Genomic DNA, 25,535 nt, shown 5'->3' with positions numbered 1-25,535 from the left:
CAGAACAGTGTTTCTCAAACTTTCAAACTTCGAGGTCTCCCCTTAACTCTGACGGTGTACAAGTAGAACCAAATGAACCCGCTAGGGTTCATTTGGTTCTACTTGTACACCAGTTACACACTTGTACGAGTCAATTTAGACCCCATAAAGGAACCCACAGAGTCCCTGGAATCTAATGTAGAACATTAGTTTCTCTGCCAATAAGACAAATTCAAACACCTGTGTTGGTCCTCAACGTGGAGGACTTGGAATGAAACCCACGTCTTATCCGTCCCAGAGACAAACGGCATGTCCGTCTGTCCCCGAGAGAAACAACGTTGTCCGTCCGTCCGTGAGACGAACAACATTGCAAGTCCGTCTCATAAACAACCAACATCGTCTGTCCTACAGAAACAAACCACACTAGCTGCGTCCGCCTGTCCTGTACTACAGAGACAGACCGCGTCGAATCGTACAGTAACCTTTATGGCACAACTAATGGTCAGATCTAAATCCTAGCTGTGATGTCTGCCCTCTGCCATTATGAGGAAGTAGTTGCTATTGTAGGTCTCTTATGTATTAGGTCTCTTGTTGCCCGTCTCTACTGTGGACAGTGTTGCTTTACAGAACATATTTACGGTAAAATCATATGTCATAATGAAAAACAAGAGGAGAGTGTATGCAAGCTACTGAATACATAAAGGCATTCTCTCAATAACGTGTCCCAACAGAATAAATAGAATTGAATCAACTGGAAGGGGATTTTATTCTTCTTTTTTTTTTTGTTTTTTTTTGTTTTGTTTTTTACAAAAAGGATAAGATAAAAATAAAAACAACAGGTGTGGAAATGTGTCGTGAGTTTTGGAGAAAAAAACAGTTAAATGAAACCTGATTAGATGCCAGTAGAAGACCAGATGCAGTCGGCTTGGTTTTTTCCTATCCTATTTCCACCTTTCTCTCTTGAAAAGAAACTTTATTTTATTCTAATTTCCACCCTCCCCCCCCCCCCCCCCCCAAAACAAAACAAAAAGAAACAAAAAAACAAAAACAAATTGATTGCATAAAGTTTTTTGTGTTTCTGTGCTGGAAGACAAACTCACAGGCTCTCCAGTAAACTACATTTCCCATCAGCCCCTCCGCCCCGCCCTGCCCGGTAAGATGGTTGGGTAGATAGATGAGTAGGATGGATGAATAAACTCAGGCTTTGGCAGTTGTGACATAAAGGGGGGGACGGGGGGACTATAGGAGAGCACATTAACCTTTTGACCTTTTCTTACACCCACCCCCCCTCACCCACACTGCCCCCCAGTTGGCCAGCTCTCACACGTTCACATGGATTTGATTTACAGATTAGCATAATTGGTATTGATATCATAGAAGGGGGTCAGTATAGGGTAAAAAGTTACAGAAGTCGGGGCTTGACGCTATGCGTGGTTGCGCGCACCGGTTGGAAATATCAGATCTGTAAACCCACACGACGCGTCGCAGTGAGGCGCCATCACTGCGGCATCGTAGATCCACCGATCGAACCGCGCGCAACTTAACGCACGGATCAGGCCCTTTTTAAAGTGCCTCCAGGAGTAAAATGGCAGTTTACGTCGGTTACATTCACAGAGTCTTGTCTGGAAGGGGGGGAGGAGTGGGGGAGGGGAGTGGGCGGGGCATGTGGAGAGGTGTGGGAGGGGTCCGGCGACGTGGTGGGCGTGTCATCACCTACACTCCAACGCCACGGTGTTCTGAGACGGAGACGAGCCGGACGGACTCAAACACATGTCTGAGGACCCTGAGGACGTGGAGGCCGGCGTCACGGACACTGTGGACACAGCAGGAGACAGGAGGACAACCACCGTTAAGGGCTTTGCAGACTTTGAATAAATGAAGCGTCAGCGTTAGTTTATGCAGGACATGGGAGTCAAGTCGCTGCTCAGCTGTAGTCAGATGTCAGTCAGCTCTGTTCTCATACCTCATTAACATATCTGCTGGTCATTATGTCACATGACTGCCATACTCCTATCAAAGCTCTCAATCAATAGGGAAGGCTCCTTTAAATACGGCTTGCTTTCTCTACGAATGCTCGGAATCATTTGTTCTTGCTGCCTCCTCCACCCCAGCCTCCACCTTTGCACGATCAGTCTGGCTAAGCTCAATACTTGTGATTGTCTGATTAAGTTACATGTCAATGTGGTTAAGCTCAAATACTGATTTTGACTAAGTTCATGTCAATGTTGTTAAGCTCAATACTGTGATTTTTACTATGTTACATGTCAAGGTTAAGCTCAAATGCAGTGATTTTGACTAAGTTACACGTCAATGTATTGCTATTATTCTGCTATTCTATCCCTATGGGGGGTATTGCTTTGCGTTCCCTGATTTTGCTTAGCATGCTCAGAAAAGCTTGCACAAAAAATGTCAGTGAGCATCTCCTATCGCAGAGCCCTTTAAACGCCAAGATTAACTGTATTCCATTTATGCTATAAATGGTTAAATCTGCTTGTTGTGTATTCCATTTTGCAATAAATGGTTAAATGACTTGACGTGAATGTTCCTGTCTAAAGTAGCACTAATGCACTTTATCCTAGCATTGTTTAAAGTTTTTAAACTTTTTACTTTTTTATACAATTGATGCACTGAGCCAATATGCTCATTGTACCCTTGTCTTATTATGTACTGTCTTGTGTGTGTTGTTTTGTTTCCGTGTGTGGCTTGTGAACAGGAATTCCAATGTAAATGGCGAAATAAACTTGAAACTTAAAGGGTTCCTGTGTAAATAAGCCGTAAAGCTCCTTTTAGTTGACCATGTACCGATAAGGTCTTCTTCAATCAATCAAACACTGGCTCTGCTGGTTTACCTTCTCTGTCTTTCTTCTTCATCCTCTTGCGCCGGCGGTCGATGGAGGCCACCTCAGACTTCAGGGACATGTAGTACCTCCTGATGTCCTGGAGCTTGTCCTGTAGGTACGCGATGCGCTCCGAACTGGACAGACCGTCCAACTCACCTGGACAGACAAGACAGGACACACACACACACAGGGAGAAGAATAGGGAATTAGGACAAATGAAAGGACAAAAGAATTACAGTTCTGATCTAAGAACAGTAGGTGTGTGTATTGTATGCATGTCATACATGTGTGCATGGTAGGGCATTCACCAAATATTCGACTATACGAATACTTTGAGGTCGAATAATTTGAATACTAAAAATCACTATGCGTGAATGCCCTAGTGCATGGTAGGTTTGTAAACATATTATGTGTTCTTTATGTTGTTTTTGCGGTGTATGGGCGTGTATTGTATGTTATTTATATTTGTTCTACAGTACATGTGTGTGCGTTGCAGATTTGCATTTGTTCACCAGCCAATCCGCTGCCTCCATCAACCCCTACAGAAATCATGTGACCAGAACATGTTTTGTTGTTGTATTATCCGCATGTTTCCTAAACCGACCAGGATTGAGTTAAGACCCGCCTCGCGGAAACGCGAGGACTTTTAGGAGTGGCTGAAATCCTTGCCGGACACATGGAGGGTGGATAAAGTCAGACCTAGTAAAGGCATAAAACTTGTAGGCTACTGAGAAAAGCCTGCATTTGCACAATGCACAGCTATTAATTTGTCACTACAGTGCTCAAAATAAGTGCTAAAAAACAACTTGAAACTTTTGTACTGTGCTTAAAAAAGGGAAAACTTTGTAACTTTGCTAAAGAGAAAAACGTACTGAGAAAGCTATTAATTTGTCACTACTGTGCTCAAAATAAAAACTCTTACTAATTATCAGTTAAATTGTTATAGTTTGGATATGGCTTTGGGCGTATTATGCTGCGTGTATTATTGTAATGGATCGGTAGGGCGTAGGTACAGTAATGTATTATTGTAATGGATCGGTAGGGCGTAGGTACAGTAATGTATTATTGTAATGGGTCGGTAGGGTGTAGGTACAGTAATGTATTATTGTAATGGATCGGTAGGGCGTACAGTAGGTACAGTAATGTATTATTGTAATGGATCGGTAGGGCGTAGGTACAGTATTGTAATGGTTCGGTAGGGCGTAGGTACAGTAATGTATTATTGTAATGGGTCGGTAGGGTGTAGGTACAGTAATGTATTATTGTAATGGATCGGTAGGGCGTACAGTAGGTACAGTAATGTATTATTGTAATGGATCGGTAGGGCGTAGGTACAGTATTGTAATGGTTCGGTAGGGCGTAGGTACAGTAATGTATTATTGTAATGGATCGGTAGGGTGTAGGTACAGTAATGTATTATTGTAATGGATCGGTAGGGCGTACAGTAGGTACAGTAATGTATTATTGTAATGGATCGGTAGGGCGTAGGTACAGTATTGTAATGGTTCGGTAGGGCGTAGGTACAGTAATGTATTATTGTAATCAGGGCAGGAAATTCACGGCGGCCACAACGGCCATGGCCGTCGTTGCCCCTCTCTTTGGCCGTGTGCCCCTCGAAAAATGACATGCCCAAACGGCCACAGTGGCCGTGGTGCCCTGGCGCCCACAGCAGTCCATTAACTGCTTTTTACCGTTTATTCCTCTGCGCGATTTTCCAGTCATTACGGTAACAGCAGTGCGTGGTTGGTTGAGCTGCACCACATGACCAGTAGTAGATTCCATTTACGCTCGTAGTAGCAGCATAGCAGCCGCCGCATAGTGGAGCCGCCGGAGTCCCGCGACACAGTGTTTATACAAGTTACAACACAAAAACATCACCGGGCTAAACGGGAGTTTTATCTAACGCAGCCTGTTGAATAAATCCGAATGTGCGAACGAATGCCTTCAAACGGAGCTCTGCTGAGCTCAGGACAACAACCAAAATGCAGCACAAGAGAGCCAAAAGCTATTCTTTCCCCAAGATAAGAGGCTGAGCTGTCAGAAAGTACATTATTGTTGAGAAAGGGATCACTCTGCGAACGGGAGGGAGGAGTTTGTGTGCGTGTGTGCGTGCACATGGCCAGTGGTGGAAAAAGTACTCAAATGTTTCACTTATAAGTAAAAGTATCAATAGCCTACTGCAATGTAGAAATACTTCCGTTGCAAGTAAAGTCCTCAAATTCAAAATATACTTGAGAAAAGTACAAAAGTATTGGTATCAAAATGTACTTAAAGTACCAAAAGTAAAAGTACAACATTTTTGAAAATAGCAGATCTACAAAGCTCACAACGCATTGTTATGCGACACATCTTGAGCTTGTAGATCTGCTATTTTTTCTACAAGCTTTATTATTTTCAAATAGCCTAAATAGGGCTAAAGTGGTTCATGTATATTTAATAATATTATAATTTATATATGCAAAGTAACTGGTAACTAAAGATTTCAAATAATTGTAGTGGAGTAAAAGTACAATATTTGGATCCGAGATGTAGTGGAATAGAAGTAAGTGTTAGAAATACTCAAAATTACAATAAACAATTAAGTACAATACTTAAGTAAATGTACTTAGTTACTTTACACCACTGCACATGGCAAAACAGAAATAAACAGGTTCTTGATATTTATTTAATTGAAAGGTATTACATTAAACCTTAACGTTTAAGCTAAATTAATTATGACTGTGGTGTGGACTTAAAATCATTGTTTTAATGATGGCCTTCCTGCCCTGGCACTTGGCCTTTGTGCCCTCAAAAAATTGACAACATCAAAGGCCAATTGGCCTTGCCCCTAAACTGACGAAATTCTAGGCCTGATTGTAATGGATCGGTAGGGTGTAGGTACAGTAATGTATTATTGTAATGGATCGGTAGGGCGTACAGTAGGTACAGTAATGTATTATTGTAATGGATCGGTAGGGCGTAGGTACAGTATTGTAATGGTTCGGTAGGGCGTAGGTACAGTAATGTATTATTGTAATGGATCGGTAGGGCGTAGGTACAGTAATGTATTATTGTAATGGATCGGTAGGGCGTAGGTACAGTAATGTATTATTGTAATGGATCAGTAGGGCGTAGGTACAGTAATGTATTATTGTAATGGATCGGTAGGGCGTAGGTACAGTAATGTATTATTGTAATGGATCGGTAGGGCGTACAGTAGGTACAGTATTGTAATGGATCAGTAGGGCGTACAGTAGGTACAGTATTGTAATGGATCAGTAGGGCGTACAGTAGGTACAGTATTGTAATGGATCAGTAGGGCGTACAGTAGGTACAGTATTGCTTTGCACTTGAGCGAGCAGCACTAACGTTCATACGCACTTTCATACTTAAGATTATTGAGAGGGGCGTTAAGGGTAGAGATGTTACAGATCAATCGGCAATGGATCGGATCGGGCCGATCAAAGCGTGATCGGCGATAATCGGTGGTTTAGATCAAAAGGTAAATTCACCGATCGGATCGGATCGGTGCATCCGATCAACCAGCCCTTCAGTATGCCCACTTGAGGCCATTTTGGGGTATTGATTTCCACAGTGCTGAAGGAATAATTAGTTACTGCTATGATAATAAATACTTAGTAATGCTGGTAAATAACTATAAGGCAAATATATAAATGAATTCATGAGTGAATGAATGAATTAAAGTTAAAACATTAACATTTAGAAAATATAAATAATAACTTGATCGGATCGGTGATTGATCGGTATCGGGTGATCAAACTTTTGTGATCGGTGCTCGCTGATCGGTTCCAAAAAACCTGATCGGACCATCCCTAGTTAAGGGTCTTAACTCAATCCTGGTGGGTTTAGGAAACACACATATTATCCCTGTTGGTTTCGGTGCCTGACCTGCAGTGCCCTCTAGTGGTTGGTGTTATTTATTTGTTTTTGTTTTGTTTGTTTCTCTTTTTGTTTCTCGGCTTAACTCACCTGGTCCCTCTCCAACAAGGCTCCCTGAAACCCAGAATGGAAAAAAACCCACAATAAAAGAGGAGTGTGCACAGAACACCTTTGTCCACAACTCAAGACACTGTGGGGTCACACAAGCAGAAGATGGTGTGACAGACAGTGACACCACTAGGGCATTCACCAAATATTCGAATATCAAAGTCACTATTCGACGTTGTTCACCAAAGTCGAATATTCGTTTTTATTTTATTTTATTGTTTTCTCTTTAAAAAATATATAGTTTATAAAGCTTGGCTACTAGATAGGAGTCATAAGAATGAGTTGTCAATGCCCCTGGTGGATGAATTGGTTAATGCTCTATACCAGGGCTTCTCAAACCTTTTTAGGCTGTGACCCCCAAAATAAACATATTTGAACTGGGGACACCCACCCTGACAAGCACTTGGAATTGTAGGTATTAATGTGACTCGGTTCCGCAGATAAATATTGTGAAAATAGCAGATCTACATGCTCACAACGCATCGCAACACAAGGCGTTGTGAGCATGTAGATCGGCTATTTTCACAATGTTCGCCTCTTGCTTACTTTTGGCCAGTCCTGTTGAATATTCGAATACTTTGAGGTCAAATAATTCAAATACTAAAAATCACTATTCGTGAATGCCCTAGACACCACAGGGTCAAACAACTGTGACACATTCTTGGAATAACGGAGACGGGCGCACGACTTGAAACCGAACGAGCACTCTGCTCATGTATGTACAGTATACAGTCGTGGACAAAAGTATTGGCACCCTTGCATTCGTGTAAAAACAAAAACACACAATCGTCTAGATCGAGCACGGTGAAGGAACATCGAGGTCTCTGGAGATGGACTTGGAGCCTTCAGATTGCCCATGTTTGGCTGCAATCTGACCTCCTGACAATTCTCTTTTTTGTTTGGTCCATGCTCAGTGTGTGACACAAAACAGCTGAATGAGGGCTTTACTCCATTTAAACTGGGTGGATTAGTGCTTACTAAAAGTCAACTTGGACTGCAGGTGAACAGCCTGCTTGAAATTCAAGTACAGTGTATTTAAGTATCTATGCAAGTTTCTGTGTAGAATGAGTTAGGATTCTGTAGGATGGCCATGTATGACAGAGAACGACGCAAAGAGCTCATTTCTAGTTTGAAAACTCTGTTTTAAAATAGAAATATCTGACTGGGTGTAGCAATGAGCTACTCCAGCTTGGGGGGAAATAAAATACCTGGCAGTATTTGCCATGTTCAACCACAAGGAGGCACCGGTGCTCTGTTGCCCACAGATATAAAAAGCTAGATACCTCCTCCGGTGTGGGGCGTTGGTCAAAGAGAGCTGGCAAGCTTCCCAATAACTCTATGCAAGCCTCCAGAATTCTGAGGCGGGGCTCTTGGGAACTCTGAAGGACGCTTCCTTGTGCGTCACAGAATGGGAAGCTCGGTAGGCCAATCAGATGCAGGACTGGCAGGACTCCCTCTTTCCCATTGGAGGGGGCAGAGTGCCTTCCGCAGTTCCACAGTTAGACACTTCCGCCAGCGGTGTTTGACCAGTCGCGCCAATGAACTGCAGCGGCGGGGGAGGTATCTAGCTTTTTATATCTGTGCTGTTACCCATACATGGTAGAACATCAAACCCTATGCAATTCACTGACAAGAGTCCAACAGGGGGTCTATCCTTGGGTACCAGCCAGACAAAATCTTTCCACACCAGCTATTAAAAAGAAATAATAATAAATAAATACTATGGTGGAAGATATAGCATAATTATCTTTATAGGTATCCTGCCCAGTGGGAATAAGTGGACTACACGTGTCCATGTGTCTGCGCGCTTGTACTCACTGAGTTGGAAGGTCCATTTATATGTGCGCTGTGAAGGGGAGAAGCCAGTCTTGTCTCGGTAGGCCTCCAGGCCTGGGGTCAGCCTGGGGCCTTTAGGAAGGCTGTGCTTGATGGGGCTCAGCTTGGACGCCTGGTCCTCACTGTCGCTGCTGTGACCTGCACACCATTTATGAAGAGATGAGCAACCCAGATTTAGTCGCGGTCTTTTTAATACATGTTCATGTACTTTTCATGTAGTCAATAGGGGGGGGGGGGGGGGGTTCGCTGCTTGATTGAAATATCAAGTGTGCGTGAACGGGGGACAAAACCCCAAAATGACGTACCTCTGGACTTCATAGAATATCCTAAAGCGATCCTGTCTCCCTTAATACAGCTTTTTATTTTATTTTTAATATTATACATTTCATTGCAATTCCTACATAATGTTGGATCCAACATATTACTGACAGCACTGTCTGTTCATCCATTGAAAAAAAAAACAGTGGGAAAAGAAGAGAATCATTCTGTCCTTGATCACACTGATGAGCGCTGTACACACACACGGAGCAAAAACAGTGATAAAAATAATACAAATAAATGTTTTCAACTTTCTCTGGTGGGAGTCGACTTGTGTAACGAAGTCGAATGAGTCAATTTGTTATGATATTTTGGTTAATGCCTTAGCGCACACACACACACACACACACACACACACACACACACACACACACTCTCTCTTACCTGCTCCATTCTTGTCCGTCTTGTTGGCTGTGCTCGATCGTTTTTGGTTGCGTTTGTGTTTTTTGGCCGAGGGGCTCGTATTCCCATCCATCAACCTCTTCTGACCTGCAGAGTTCAGTCAGTCACATTAGACCACATACCGTAGTGCAGTTGTTGTCAAAGTGGATCCCAGGGACTCCTTGGGTTCCTTTATGGGGGTCTAAATTGACACACACAGGTCTGTAGCTCTGACAGCGTACGTATGGAATCAAATGAACCCTGACACCCGTCAGGGTTCATTTGGTTCCATGTGTTCGCTGTCAGAGTTAAGGGGAGACCTTGACATTTGTTAAGTTTGAGAAACACTACTCTAGTGGTCCTGGACACCTAGACCACTTGAGATCACTTTAAGCAATATTACACGAGTGGTTATCGGTTATCCTAATTATTGTACCACCTGGAGGTTCATTAGTCCGAATTTAGTTAGGGTTACTGAGGTTAGGGTTAGGGTTAGAGTTAGGCATAGTATTCTTAACAAATTCGGACTAATGAACCTTCGGACTAATGAACCTTCGGACAAATGCCATGGCACCTACCACCTGCGTTGCCGCAGGCATGAGCCCGAAGGGAGAGTGCCCGAAGGGAGAGTGCCCGAAGGGAGAGTGCCCGTAGGCAGCGCAGAAGGTCCAATAATCACTTAAGAGAAGAGGAGAATAGAGTCCTCGACACTGGTATACTCAGCTCTGTTTTAAAAGAGCTGAGCTGAGAATACCAGTATTGCGAACTCTATTCTTCTCTTGTATCGCCGTTTGTCCAGCACCCCCCTGCCAATAATCACTTAACCCACACCCTCAGGTATAATCATGCTATCATACAACTGTTGCCCTTAAAAAAAAAAAAAAAACATGTCAAATTAATTTCATTGTAATTAACTCATTCGTAGTTTACGGCCGAGGAGCCCGAAGATTTTTCTATGTCTTTCACTGCTGGCTTCTCCTACCTGTTAACGCGGGCGCTCATCCAATTCCCATAGTGCGATCGGACACTGCTATGCATCGTGTGTTTGCGTATTCCATCAGCTTCTCAAATCCGTTGAAATTTTGAAAATTGATCAATCCGTTCTCCATCTGTAAGCCGCGGTGTTTATACAGAAAGCTAACGGGCCAAAATAGAGGACGGACCATCCGCTTCCGGTTTAGGGTCTCAATGTTAAGTGGTCCGCTCAATAATGTGTCCGTGTAGAAACCGATCACGGAGCATTAGTTCCGGCCTATTTTAGTTCCGCTTCGATAAAAAAAGAAAATGTAATTAAGTTTATTAAATCTTCGGGTTCCTCGGGCATGGCAGGGAAGGGGGTACAAAGGGGTATTTTTTTGGCAGCATATGAGTTAAGATATTTGATGAATTTGTAATGCGACTCTGGAGGCCTGCTCGTTGCTCTCACCTCGGTCCTTGGTGTCCTGCAGCGACAGCGAGGAGTTGGACGAGGACACGTGGCCGCTGGGCTCGTGGTCCACCAGGTGTCCCTCCTCCCGGGCCTCCCTGCTGCTGGCTCCTCCTCCTCCTCCTCTCTCCTCCTCCTCCTCCTCGTCTTCATCCTCCTCTTCCTCCTCTTCCTCCTCCAGGCCTGGGAGCGAGGCGGCCTGCTGGGACGAGAAGGCTCTGCTCTGCAGCGGAGGCTGCGCCGAGGAGGCCTGCTCGTGGAGGTGGTGCGGGTGAGGAGGAGGAGGCGGAGGAGGAGGCAGCGTCTCCCTCATCATCAGGAGCAGGTTGGGCTTCTCCTTGTCGTCCGGGTCGTCCAGGTCCACCTCGTGGCAGACCAGCGCCTCGGGGCCTATCTGGGGCATCAGCTCCTCCGCCGTGGGGCCCTGCTGGTAAGGGTCGTTAACTTGTTAAGTAAGCATCGTCAACCTTTTACTGGACCTTTAACCGCCGTAAAAATGACTGCGATTAACCCATTTAGGGCCTAGAATTATTGAATGCTTTAACCAGTGAAAAATAGCAGATCTACAAGCTCACAGCGCGGCTGCGAGCTTGTAGATCTGCTATTTTTGCAAAAGTTGTGAAAATGTGTGCAAATCTTTGAATATATGCATTTTCAAAGCGAACGTTTGTAACTCAAATGTTGCTTCTGGGGGGTCCCTGGAACTAAATATTTTGAGTTGGGGGGTTTGTGGACAAATACATATCATTTTGGGGGTCCTTCACATGAAAAGGTTTGAGAACCACTGACATAGTAGTCTCTCAAGAACAGACTAACTGAGCTCCAGTTAAGTGAAAAGGACCTTTTCTTTGACGATGGCCGGCCAGATTGCTGACATAGAAACAGGTTTTTCAAAAAAATCTTTGAAGGATTCAAAAGACACGTATAGAATTGGGTGAAAATTCTAATTTTCACGATTTTTCAAAAATAGCAGATCTACAAGCTCGCAGCGTGGCACTCGGTGCCGCGCTGTGCGCTTGTATATCTGCCATCTTTCAATAGTTAAAGCATTAAATAATGATACACAATAATGTGTACCCGTTCTAAATGGGTTAATAACGACTCAATTATGTTCTTGGCATTGAAGAATGGAACCTTTTTATTCTTTACCAGAAATAGTGGAAATAGCCTTATCTACTTGTAGATTTGCCATTTCAACTATTTTTTTTTTAAAGATTCGTTTTTTGGGCTTTTTTATGCCTTTCTTGATAGGACAGTAGACTGACAGGAAATGGGGGGAGAGACGGGGAGTGACACGCGGCAAAGGTCGCCGGATCAGGAATCGAACCGGCGCCACCGCCAGGCATCCATGCCTATGTGGTATGCGCCTGGACCAGTAGGCCAGCGGGCGCACTATTTCAACTATTTTTGACTATTTCAACTATTTTTAATCAGTTTATATTTTGGATCAGATCATCTACCTATTAATTTACCGAATGTCTGTCCACAGTCTGACTGTCTGTCTGTCTGCATGCTGACATCACTGATACTGAAGAGTGTCGCCACCATGGTAACAAAGCCCAACTGACATCACTGACTGACATCACTACAGTGCCCAAATTTGGAGATGACATCACAGACTGGCCTGGACACGGAACACCATATATGGGCATAAAAGAGTGCCAGCCAGACAGACGGATACAACGGGTATTGCACAACTGGACATGGATGGTGACTGTTATGCCCAACGGGCACCAGTCTGGGTTCTCCAACATTACTTCTGAGACTCCTACACTCCATCCCTCATGGCACACCCCCGGGCACAGGACCAGTAAGCATGACAACATGGACAGGAGCGTACCTGCTGGGCCTGGTGGTGCGGCTGCGTGGCGGGGACCAGTAAGGACCAGTAAGCATGATAACATGGACAGGAGCGTACCTGCTGGACCTGGTGGTGCGGCTGCGTGGCGGGGACCGGGAGGCGCTGCTGGGAGGAGCAGATCTCCGGAGAGAGGCAGGGCATCTCCATCTTCACCTCCTCCTCCTAGGGGTGGGCCATATGGTGAGAAATATCGTTGAGACGACACAATGTCTCCACGATATGCCTTTTCAGAGATATCGTGTGTGTGTGTATGTATACATATACGTATATATATATATATATATATATATATATATATAAATATAAAGGAGCCTTATAGAAAATCCTGTTGAATTGTTAATACAGAGATTCATTGCAGAATTCAATTTAAACCTGCATTTTGGTCTAAATCAGTAGTTCTCGAACTTTAAAATGTCAAGGTATCCCCTTAACTCTGACAGTACACAAATGAAACCAAATGGACCCTTTTTCTTTTAGTTTTTGTTACTTAATAGGTGGTGGTAATGTTAATAAGTAACTTGAAAAAATAACCATAAAAAAACAACATGAAAAAGAATCATGATACAATCGTGTATTGGAAACATTTTATGATATGGTATTTGTTCCACTCCTACCTCCTCCTCCTCTGGAGGAGCGGCGGCAGCCGGGGACGCGTGCTCCTTCCCTCTCCTGGGGCCCTCGCTCCGCCTCTCCGGGGACGCGTGCTCCTTCCCTCTCCTGGGGCCCTCGCTCCGCCTCTCCGGGGACGCGTGCTCCTTCCCTCTCCTGGGGCCCTCGCTCCGCCTCTCCGGGGACGCGTGCTCCTTCCCTCTCCTGGGGCCCTCGGTCCGCCTCTCCGGGGACGCGTGCTCCTTCCCTCTCCTGGGGCCCTCGCTCCGCCTCTCCGGGGACGCGTGCTCCTTCCCTCTCCTGGTGCCCTCGGTCCGCCTCTCCGTGTCGGACCTCCTGGCGGGCGACGGGAGCGCCTTGGGCGAGGAGGAGGAGGCGACGGAGGTCTTGGGCGAGACGGCGGCCATCTTGGGGATCAGCGGCGCGGCGGAGGACGAGGCGGTCCTGGACTCCAGACGCACCTTCTTGTCCGGGGTTCTCTGCTCCGTGGCTTTACGCTTCACCACGGCTCCTCCCGTCACTCCCGCCGTCTCACCTCCTAGCAGAGCTGGCACCAGTATTACACATTTAAAGTACCATGCAAGAACCGCACCGTACATAAGAACCGCAGGAATACATAAGCAACGGAGGGTGAGATAAATTTCGTCCGGTTTATCCGGTCTGTCTCCCAAGCCTCCGTACTCCGGATGATTTAGCTCCATATACGGACCCTTACGGACAGCTCCCAACTGGATGGACTGAACGTACAAGATGTATATCCGTAGCAAGAAGTACCCACGGCCACCGTTATAAAACATAGGCGCAGTAGTGATGAAAATTACTTTAACTCTGCTCTAACAGCAGTTCTCAAACTGTGTGTCCCAATAATAAATATATATAATAATATATTTCGTCTGGTTTATCCGGTCTGTCTCCCAAGCCTCCGTACTCCGGATGATTTAGCTCCATATACGGACCCTTACGGACAGCTCCCAACTGGATGGACTGAACGTACAAGATGTATATCCGTAGCAAGAAGTACCCACGGCCACCGTTATAAAACATAGGCGCAGTAGTGATGAAAATTACTTTAACTCTGCTCTAACAGCAGTTCTCAAACTGTGTGTCCCAATAATAAATATATTTTATCAAGAAACGGAAAAAAGGTTGTTACACAACCACTTGAAGAGGACACCTCGACTCCTCACTCACTCTCACACACACACACACGCACACACACTCACTCAACGCATCAACAGTCATCAGCACAGACAGCGGGGCACACAAGTCACAAGAAGAGATGATGATGCGGCTCATTTATTACTTGGGAATTATGTTCAATATATGAGCGGGTGTGTATGTGTGTTTTGTTATAATTACGGGCCTCACCTGTGGGAGCCGCTCCTGCCACTCCGGCGCTCCTCTCGTCCTCCTCCGGAGCCGAGTCCGTGTCCGAGTCGTGGTGCGCGGCAGCGGGGGGGCGGTGCTGAGGAGGGAGGCAGTGCAGAACCACCATGGGCTCCTCCGACCGCTTCACCCCTCCTCCTCCTGACGTAGGACTAGAGAGCTTCACCCCTCCTCCTCCTCCTCCTGACGGGGGACTGCAGAGCGCCGCAGCGGTGGAGCCAACGGAGGCAGGACTGGTGGCTGTGGAGGACGGGCTCGCCACGGCGACGGAGGCGGGAGTAGCCGCGGCGGAGGAGGGGCTAGCGACGGCAGTGACGACGACGGGAGAGGGGCTGGTGGAGGCGGCCGCGGTGACGGGGGCAGATCTAGCGGCGGGGGCGGGGCTGGGCGGAGCAGCGGGAGTGACAGAGGCGGAGGCGTTTCTCGGCGGCGTTTCGCACCCCGCCTCCCTGGCGTTGTTGTTGTTGTTGTTGGACCTGCGCCCCTTGGCCCTGGGCGAGGACAGGGTCTGCGCGGCGGGTTTGCCGTCGTGCGACGGCGGAGAGGCGCCGCTGCTCTGGGGTCTGCTGTCGGGGACGAGGAGGGCGTCACGCCGAGCGCAGGGCGACACGTCCGGCCGAGCCGGGGTCGTCGTCGTCGTCTGCTCGGAGGGAGGAGACGCCTTGTGCCGCTCGTCTCGGATCGGCGAAACCTCCTCGCCGCTGACGCCTCTAACGTCCGGCGTCGTCGACGGACACGACTCCTCCCCTTTGGGCGACTCCTCCCCTTTGGGCGGCTCCCTCTTCTCCGGCTGGGCAAGGGGTTTGTCTGGCCGCTCCCGGGGCGGGAGGGGGAGGGGTTTGTCTGGCCGCTCCCGGGGCGGGAGGGGGAGGAGGGTGGTCTCCATCATGGTGCCGCTGTTAGGGGGAGGAGTCTTCCTGCACCTGTCCTCCTCCTCCTCCTCGTCCTCCTCCTGCGGAGGACATGTGGACGTTCTGTCCTCACTGGAGTCCTCTGGGTCGCTGTCTGACGAGTTGGACTCTACACACACACACACACACACGGTAGGGCATTCGTCAAATATTCGAATATTCGACTATTCGAATATCAAAGTCACTATTCGACGTTGTTCACCGAAGTCGAATATTCGCTTATTTTTATTTTTCTATTGTTTTCTCTTTAAAAAATATATAGTTTAGAAAGCTTGGCGAGATAGGAATTCATAAGAATGAGTTGTCAATGCCCCTGGTGGATGAATTTGTTAATGCTCTAAACCAGGGGTTAATCGCTCAGCCCTAATGACTGGTGGATTCACCACTTACCGTTGGAGGCTCTGTCCGAGTCGTACATCCCAGACGTCCTCCGTGTTCGTCTTCTTGGAGTGCCTGAGAGAAAACAGTTTGATCATCAGCCGTCACAATTAACCCATTTAGGCCTAGAATTATTCAATGCTTTAACCAGTGAAAAATAGCAGATATACAAGGCTGAGGCTGCCTAACACAAGTCTTTAGGATTCAAAAGAGTACTAGAACACACATTCCCACTTTTTTCTATGCACGAAAGCCACCCTTTTTCTGTCATGTGTGCAAGTTTTTCAATATATATTTTTCAAAGCGAACTTTTGTAACTAAAATCTCTGCTTCTGGGGGGTCCCTGGAACAACATATTTTGAGATGGGGGTCCGCGGCCAAATAAATGTAATTTTGGGGGTCCTTGACATGAAAAAGTTTGAGAACCACTGATTTCGAGGAAGGACTTAGAAGTCGGGTCAAAGATATTCAAAGACTTGCACACATTTTCAAGATTCTTTTCAAAAATAGCAGATCTACAAGCTCGCGGCAGCGCGGCACTCAGCATAAAATAATGGTTAAAGTGGTTAAATCTCACACGACTCAGGCACGTTCCAGGTCTTTGAGTTAATCGCAATTATTTGTGTGACAAATAATCATTTGTCACGTAAAATGTCATAATGGTGACATGGGGTCTTCAGGGTTCCCACACATCTTTACCAGATTTCCAGGACTATATGACAATAATTCAGCTCAATAACGAGTCGCTTACTCCTATGCGCAAATAATAAAACTCCTACGAGCACTAAGAGTAGGGGAATTTTGTATAACACGGTTTTATTGTGAAAATAGCCGATCTACATGCTCTCAACGCCTCATGTTGCGAGGCGTTGTGAGCATGTAGATCGGCTATTTTCACAATTTCTGCCTCTAATATGAGACAATTTGGCCAATGTTTAAGATGTCATTTCAGAGGCATTAACAAAATCAATAACCAAAGAAAATGCATAGCTATTTTTTCCAGGACCTTCCAGGACCCTTGATCAATTCCAAAACTTTTCCAGTACTGGAAAAATAATTTTTCTAGTTTCAAAATATTTCCAGGAATGTCATGACAAGTGGGAACCCTGTGTCTTACTGTCGCCGTTGGCCATGTGTGAGGAGTGAGGCCTGCTGCTGCTGCTGTGGCCCTCGCTGCTGGGGGTCTTGGAGACGCTGCGGTCGGCCCCCGCCATGCTGGGCGTGGTCCTGAGCTGAGGACGGCCCCTCTTCTTGGACCCCAGGGTCTCCTCCTCCTTGTCTCCGCCCTCCTCTTTATTCTGGACGGGACAGATGCAGATGCAGGGGTTGACACTAAGGTCTCAGATGCACTTGCCCCTCGGCCAAGTACACGGTCATGTTCTACTTGCCCAAAGGTCATGCCCACTTGCCCGAAAAGTAAATCGTCCATTATAAAATGATGGGTAAAGATTTGAATTACTGCTCAATTAAACACTTATTTCTTTACTTTCTGGGCCTGTGCGATAAAAAATGTCACACCTCAATACCTCCAAATCCAAATACCGACATACTGTAGCTATGATTAATTATGTCTATGGTTTCACACAGTAGCCACAGTAAAAACAGCACATTATAGGTAAATAGTGCTCTAATTTTACATTCCACAGACCAGAAGACAGATCACACTGGCCACGTTCAAGTGTTTAGACAGATATCTTGTGTTGTCCTTTGTGTCCCCTCTCAAATGAGCACTTGCCCGGTCGGGCAACCTGAAAGCAAACTTCACCTGCCCTGACGTTTTATCTACCTGGGCAAGCCTTAGTGTCAATGCCTGAGATGGTATCCTATTTGGTGCCAACCCCGAGTTTCCCGAGTTTATATAGGTACCCTACCTGTGCCAACCCCGAGTTTCCCGAGTTTATATAGGTACCCTACCTGTGCCAAACCCGAGTTCCCCGAGTTTGTGCCGTTTTCTTTTTTTCCAAAATATTTTTTGAACCTCCAAAAACCTATTAGGCAGGATCGTGAACGCAAAACTGCACATTTAACCCCCATAACAAACCCCATCTTTCAAACATGGCAGGCATGTTGAAGTCATAAGTTCTGATACCAGGGGTGGGGATAAAATCAAACGCCTCAAACAAAGGGAGGCATACTGGATTTATACTCTCAAGGCTACGTATTACCCAGGTCTTAATGAGGACTTTGACCTCTCATCATTCTTATAATAACTGATTTCTGAATTATTGTATACATCTTTTTATTTGTTTGTTTTGTTCTTGGTTTAAAGTTAAAGGGTTAAAGCTGCTTTGATAAACTGCTCAAACTGAGTTCTTATATATGGTTTATCTGTAACTTATGATTCACTCAAGTTGATTTTTTTAACAGTTGTATTGTACACTGGTCCTAATGGTGCCCTTTAAACCTCTATAACCATTGTAAAGTTTTTTTAACAGACTGTAGGTATACTCTGCTTGTGTGCTTTCATTCATATGTAGACGACATGTGTAGGATGCCACCAGGGGGCCTGCAGGCTGCAGACTGCAGGTCCTCACTGTGGACACACCTGGTAGGCCTATATCTTGTCTTTGTTCTGTAACACCCTGAAGAAGGCGTTTGCCGAAACGCGTTGGTGTTTTTTAATAATGTTCTAGCCCATGTAATAAAGGCCTTTTATTGTTAAATCCACCCGAGTGCCTGGACCTGGATTTTTGTGCCTCTGTGGCACATTGTTTCCTCTTTTTGCTCATGGCAGGCATGTTTGTTTACATAATGTAAAAACATAAGTGCTGATATCTCATGAATGCCTGAACGGTTTTCCAAGCGGATTTATTTTGTTTGAAAGCTGTGAACAGCGTGCACACACGTGGTGCATGATCTAGGCATGGGAGTGCATGTACTATGGAGTACATAAATTAAGTAGGATTTCGACGTCCACACACACACACACACACACACACACACACACACACACACACACACACACACACAGTGTATATTTGAAGTTTCTAGCTACTGTAATAAGAGAATGGTAGATCTCTCCTACAAAGCAAAGCATCAGATGGTAGATCTCTCCATCAGATGGTAGATCTCTCCATGCCCCAGAGGTTTCACCACCCTGCCGTGAACAGCGAGGCCTCCATCTTGGCTTCCGTTTTCTCACCTTCACTTTCTTTCTGTTCCTCTTCTTCGTCGTTCCCTTTTCCACTGGCCAGATGATTCTATCAGCCTTCACCCACTCGTCATACCTACACACACACAAATGATGTAGTGAAACCATGTTCTCATTTATTTTATTTTCATTCAACTGTTAAAGTGCTACGTGTTAACTGTTGTTATCATTAGTCTTATTATTGCAATTGTCTATTAACTAGACCAGTGTTTCTCAACCACTGTGCTTGGGGACCTTTGGTGTGCCCCTGAGAAGGGTCAAGTGTGCCCCTTGAAACTGCTTGAAAGCCAGTATTCTATTTATCATTTTAAAAATGATTTAAACTAGTGAAAACAGCCGATCTACAAGCACACAACGCCTCGCACTACTGTTGTGCGACAGCCTTGTATGATGAAGCAGGGCTTTACTTTGCGAAGAAACGTACACATTTGAAACTTGGAGATACAAGGTTTCTTCCCGACAGTGACGATATTTACACCCCCGTATTATGTTGGTGTGCCCATGGATTCTTGGGACATGAAAAGTGTGCCCTGGTGCCCATGCAGAAAAAAGGTTGAGAAACACTGAACCAGCTAACATTCCATCCAGACAGACAAGTACCTAACGTTCCATCCGTAGTAGTGGACCAGGTAAAGTATTTCCCCTTCGTCCGTCTGGGTCTTCTTGATGTTTGCTTCGTAGATCTTCTGGGTCTTTCCCCGACCATACTTCACTCTCACCTTCGTCCCCGTTATGGAATCATCATCTTCCTCACCCTCACTACACACACACACACACACACACACACACACGCAGATTATTTTATGCACCAGCTTTTGGGGAATCTTTGAAAAACATGTCAGCATTGAATTTGGACCGCAGTTTGTAAAAGAGCACCCGTCATCAGACTTGAGCCAATAGGGGGAGATCTCTGCAAGATTGTCTTAACTTGGAAGTGATACAGGGAGCATCTACAAGACAGGCTATGCACCCACTGCGCACAAAATATGGTGGAAACAGACTTTCTAACTTTTCCACCTGCCCACTATACCAAGACATCAGAGACACATACTTCCCACAGATTACACACCCAAAGTGAGATTGAAAACATTACCAACGAAAAGAAAAAAAACTAAACTCCCATACCTACTGGGAAAGCACAACAATGTGCAAACACAGCAGCAAGATGTGTGGACTGTTGCGATAAAAGAAGGCTAAAGAATGGAACACAACCACCCTAAGGACTACAAACCATTGAATGGCATCCAGACCTACTGCACATACAGTATAGACAGACCTACTGCACATACAGTATAGACAGACCTACTGCACATACAGTATAGACAGACCTACTGCACATACAGTATAGACAGACCTACTGCACATACAGTATAGACAGACCTACTGCACATACAGTATAGACAGACCTACTGCACATACAGTATAGACAGACCTACTGCACATACAGTATAGACAGACCTACTGCACATACAGTATAGACAGACCTACTGCACATACAGTATAGACAGACCTACTGCACATACAGTATAGACAGACCTACTGCACATACAGTATAGACAGACCTACTGCACATACAGTATAGACAGACCTACTGCACATACAGTATAGACAGACCTACTGCACATACAGTATAGACAGACCTACTGCACATACAGTATAGACAGACCTACTGCACATAAAGTATAGACAGACCTACTGCACATACAGTATAGACAGACCTACTGCACATACAGTATAGACAGACCTACTGCACATACAGTATAGACAGACCTACTGCACATACAGTATAGACAGACCTACTGCACATACAGTATAGACAGACCTACTGCACATACAGTATAGACAGACCTACTGCACATACAGTATAGACAGACCTACTGCACATACAGTATAGACAGACCTACTGCACATACAGTATAGACAGACCTACTGCACATACAGTATAGACAGACCTACTGCACATACAGTATAGACAGACCTACTGCACATACAGTATAGACAGACCTACTGCACATACAGTATAGACAGACCTACTGCACATACAGTATAGACAGACCTACTGCACATACAGTATAGACAGACCTACTGCACATACAGTATAGACAGACCTACTGCACATACAGTATAGACAGACCTACTGCACATACAGTATAGACAGACCTACTGCACATACAGTATAGACAGACCTACTGCACATACAGTATAGACAGACCTACTGCACATACAGTATAGACAGACCTACTGCACATACAGTATAGACAGACCTACTGCACATACAGTATAGACAGACCTACTGCACATACAGTATAGACAGACCTACTGCACATACAGTATAGACAGACCTACTGCACATACAGTATAGACAGACCTACTGCACATACAGTATAGACAGACCTACTGCACATACAGTATAGACAGACCTACTGCACATACAGTATAGACAGACCTACTGCACATACAGTATAGACAGACCTACTGCACATACAGTATAGACAGACCTACTGCACATACAGTATAGACAGACCTACTGCACATACAGTATAGACAGACCTACTGCACATACAGTATAGACAGACCTACTGCACATACAGTATAGACAGACCTACTGCACATACAGTATAGACAGACCTACTGCACATACAGTATAGACAGACCTACTGCACATACAGTATAGACAGACCTACTGCACATACAGTATAGACAGACCTACTGCACATACAGTATAGACAGACCTACTGCACATACAGTATAGACAGACCTACTGCACATACAGTATAGACAGACCTACTGCACATACAGTATAGACAGACCTACTGCACATACAGTATAGACAGACCTACTGCACATACAGTATAGACAGACCTACTGCACATACAGTATAGACAGACCTACTGCACATACAGTATAGACAGACCTACTGCACATACAGTATAGACAGACCTACTGCACATACAGTATAGACAGACCTACTGCACATACAGTATAGACAGACCTACTGCACATACAGTATAGACAGACCTACTGCACATACAGTATAGACAGACCTACTGCACATACAGTATAGACAGACCTACTGCACATACAGTATAGACAGACCTACTGCACATACAGTATAGACAGACCTACTGCACATACAGTATAGACAGACCTACTGCACATACAGTATAGACAGACCTACTGCACATACAGTATAGACAGACCTACTGCACATACAGTATAGACAGACCTACTGCACATACAGTATAGACAGACCTACTGCACATACAGTATAGACAGACCTACTGCACATACAGTATAGACAGACCTACTGCACATACAGTATAGACAGACCTACTGCACATACAGTATAGACAGACCTACTGCACATACAGTATAGACAGACCTACTGCACATACAGTATAGACAGACCTACTGCACATACAGTATAGACAGACCTACTGCACATACAGTATAGACAGACCTACTGCACATACAGTATAGACAGACCTACTGCACATACAGTATAGACAGACCTACTGCACATACAGTATAGACAGACCTACTGCACATACAGTATAGACAGACCTACTGCACATACAGTATAGACACTAGAGCTGCTACTGTTTTCTTTCTTTGTATACTATTGAAATTGAATTGAGAAAAAAGAAAATGCTGCTATTTGTTCCAAAAAGCTTCATAGCCTGTATGAACATAATGACAAAATGTGACATAGCTCTGTTTACGACTTCTGTACCCCCTTCAACTGTTGTGTTGAAAATGTTCCCCATTTTCAACTGTTTTATTGTGTTTTGATACTTGCTTTGGCAATGTAAACATATGTTTTCTCATGCCATTGAAGCTCCTTTGAATTCAAATGAATTGTATTTCCTCGTTCTTCCAGCAGGTGGCAGGCTGAGCCCAGTTTAGGCCACTCTTCCTCTAAGAAGTGGAGTGTAAGTTACTAGAGTCACATCTACGCCCCCTCGCTGTGAAAAGCTCATATGGCTAAAAAAATATGATTTTTTTTTTTTTTTTTTGAAAAAAAAAAGTTTGTTGAAAAAAAAGGTAAAAAAAAAAAAATGAAAAAAAAAAAAAATGTTTTTGGGGGGGGGGGGGGGGGGGGAGCTATTGTGGCGGAACTATTTGTGCCGCAGCACGTTTCCGGTCGGACATATTTGACGGCCGGACGCACTTCCGGTGAAGAACTCCGCGAATTAAAAAGAGTAACGTTACGTTGCTGTAATGGGATGTACATACATACATACATGAAGATTATGTTAATGTGATCGGGACTCGTGCCTAAGTGTCTAAGTGATGGAATGTACTGGAATGTGGACAGTAGTGCTATTGACTATGCAAACGTGAGTACATCGTTTGTTTAGCTAACTGTTAGCCTGGTGTTGACTCTACGTCCGCACGTATGGCGCTGGTGTGACGTGAGGACGTCGGCACGTGTGCCACGTGATCATCAGTCCTAGCCAATTGGAGTGCTGCATTTGGCCGTGTCTACCAAATACCGCTGGCTGCAGTTTAAGAATGTAATATAGGATTTAGAAGGCCAGAGGTGTCAGATCATGGAAGATAACAACCATCTATATGACAAAGGTGACTTTTTGTAGTGTTTTTTTTTTTCAAGAGAAACGCCCACATTTACAAATAATTCAACAATCTAAATGATGTGTGTTGGACTTGGAACTCTAAAGCAGTGGTGCTCAAACCTTTTCATGTCACGACCGCCAAAATTAAACTCATTAGCCCGCGGACCCCTGTATGAAAAGATAAGCCCACATAACCACACGAGAGAAGATTTCTATAGGCATAGCAGGCTAGTGATTATCAACCTTTAGTTTCAAGGACCCCTAGTTTGATTTGCATTCAGACCACGGACCCCCATTTAGGGATGTGCAATATGACGACACAATGGGCTCTATTATGATCCAGGTCTTATGCCTTAACTTCTTTGCCTTTTTTTACTATATAGATATATTATTTTTAATATTTCAAATAGCTGATCTGCAAGCTCACAACGTGCAGATGTAGATCAGCATTTGAAGTATTTAAAAATGTTTTTCAAAATAGTAAAAAAAAGGCAAAGAAGTTAAGGCATAAGACCTGGATCATAATAGAGCCCATAGTCTCCACAATATGCCTTTTCAGAGAGCGTATAGATTGTGATACAGACAAGGCTCTGGATACACCGAGTGCATATTCTATGAGTCGCAGTTCTATACCTTAATTTATACTTCTGTAGTAGAGCAGTGTCATTCATTAAAAATAACAGATTTAGAAGCTCACAATGTGTTGCGACTCGACGCGTCGTTAGCTTTAAGATCCATTATTTTTGCGCACTGATGCTCACACGCCTCGCTCACAACGCCTCGCGCTAGAGATCTGCTATTTTTGGCTAAAGTTCTCAGAATATGGGCGCTAGGGTTCAAGTGGTTAATATAAAAAAGGAGGGGGAAAAAAACGTTCTATCACTCAAAAATTTGGAGGACCCCCTGTAGTAACTCTGAGGACCCCCTAGGGGTCCCGGGTGAAGACCCCTGGCTTAGATCAAAACACTGAGTAAAGTGTCTCCTCTCGTGCTCACCCCTCTCCTCCTCCTCGCCTCCTCTCCGCTTCGTCGTCCTCCTGCTCCTCGTCGTCCTCCTCGGACTCAGACTCCTCCATGCGTCGGTTGCTGCGCCTCCTGCTGGGAGGAGGCCCCCGCTCCTCTCCGCTGGTCTCCTCCCCCCCGCCCTCCGTCTGTCTCTCCTCCGCCTGTCTCTCTCTGGAGGATGCGGGCGGAGAAGACTCCGTCTTCAGCTGACACCTCCGCACACCCTGCACAGACGGAGAGAGAGAGAGAGAGAGAACGAACATGAAGGTAGAGGGACGTCAATAGCAGCGAATGTAGACATTTATTAACCGACTAGTTCTGTAAACCAGGGGTCTTCAACGTTTTCAGGCCAAGGACCCCTTAGTTGAGAGAGAGATGAAGCAGGGACCCCCGCAACCTGTTCATAGATTCCATATTGTTTCATCGTTTGACAGCACAATTATCAGTGTATTTTGGAATCATGTCAATTTGTGTTTTCAGATATTTACTTGAGCCGTCAATACTTAATAAACTTGACCTTTCACTCCGTACTTGGTCTGCTCTTTATCCCCTCTACACCAAACCTCTTTGCCGGAAATAGCCTATCAACAAGCTCACAACGCCTATTTTTGGCTAAAGTTCTCAGAATGTGGATGTTAGCGTTCAAGTGGTTAATATAAAAGATTTGGAGGACCCCCTGTAGTAACTCTGAGGACCCCCTAGGGGTACCGGACCCCCTGTTGAAGACCCCTGCTGTAAACTATGTACCTCCAGTGTATCCGTTACGAGATCTGCAGCTATTTTAACCAGCATCATTTCATTGTCATTTTCTTTCAACGATGCACCTATATATTATATCGTCACTGTCTGGCCAAAACCCCTTAACTCTATTTTTGAGGTTTTTGATTATTT

At 45.1% G+C, this 25,535-nt stretch overlaps 1 protein-coding gene across 1 annotated transcript in view; it reads right to left on the bottom strand.

Moving 5' to 3' along the window:
- Nucleotides 1–121: 121 nt before the first annotated feature.
- The window catches only part of arid4a (AT-rich interactive domain 4A), a 47,457-nt gene continuing 22,043 nt past the window's right edge, over nucleotides 122–25,535 (bottom strand). Inside the window, exons 16-29 of the mRNA XM_080750809.1 lie at nucleotides 24,636–24,868; nucleotides 19,664–19,822; nucleotides 19,055–19,139; nucleotides 17,030–17,210; nucleotides 15,925–15,987; nucleotides 14,606–15,643; nucleotides 13,243–13,784; nucleotides 12,686–12,790; nucleotides 10,768–11,191; nucleotides 9,345–9,449; nucleotides 8,625–8,780; nucleotides 6,789–6,812; nucleotides 2,829–2,975; nucleotides 122–1,792 (exon numbers count right to left, since the gene is read on the bottom strand). Coding sequence (XP_080606935.1) covers nucleotides 1,689–1,792; nucleotides 2,829–2,975; nucleotides 6,789–6,812; nucleotides 8,625–8,780; nucleotides 9,345–9,449; nucleotides 10,768–11,191; nucleotides 12,686–12,790; nucleotides 13,243–13,784; nucleotides 14,606–15,643; nucleotides 15,925–15,987; nucleotides 17,030–17,210; nucleotides 19,055–19,139; nucleotides 19,664–19,822; nucleotides 24,636–24,868 — 3,366 coding nt within the window. The 3' untranslated portion in view covers nucleotides 122–1,688. The remainder of the gene's footprint in view (nucleotides 1,793–2,828; nucleotides 2,976–6,788; nucleotides 6,813–8,624; nucleotides 8,781–9,344; nucleotides 9,450–10,767; nucleotides 11,192–12,685; nucleotides 12,791–13,242; nucleotides 13,785–14,605; nucleotides 15,644–15,924; nucleotides 15,988–17,029; nucleotides 17,211–19,054; nucleotides 19,140–19,663; nucleotides 19,823–24,635; nucleotides 24,869–25,535) is intronic.

The sequence above is a fragment of the Nannobrachium achirus genome (assembly GCF_963921795.1).
Source record: "Nannobrachium achirus genome assembly, chromosome: 20".
NCBI classification, from domain to species: Eukaryota; Metazoa; Chordata; class Actinopteri; order Myctophiformes; family Myctophidae; genus Nannobrachium; species Nannobrachium achirus.
The sequence above is the reverse complement of the archived record's forward strand: the minus strand, read 5'-3'. Positions and strand labels throughout refer to the sequence as shown.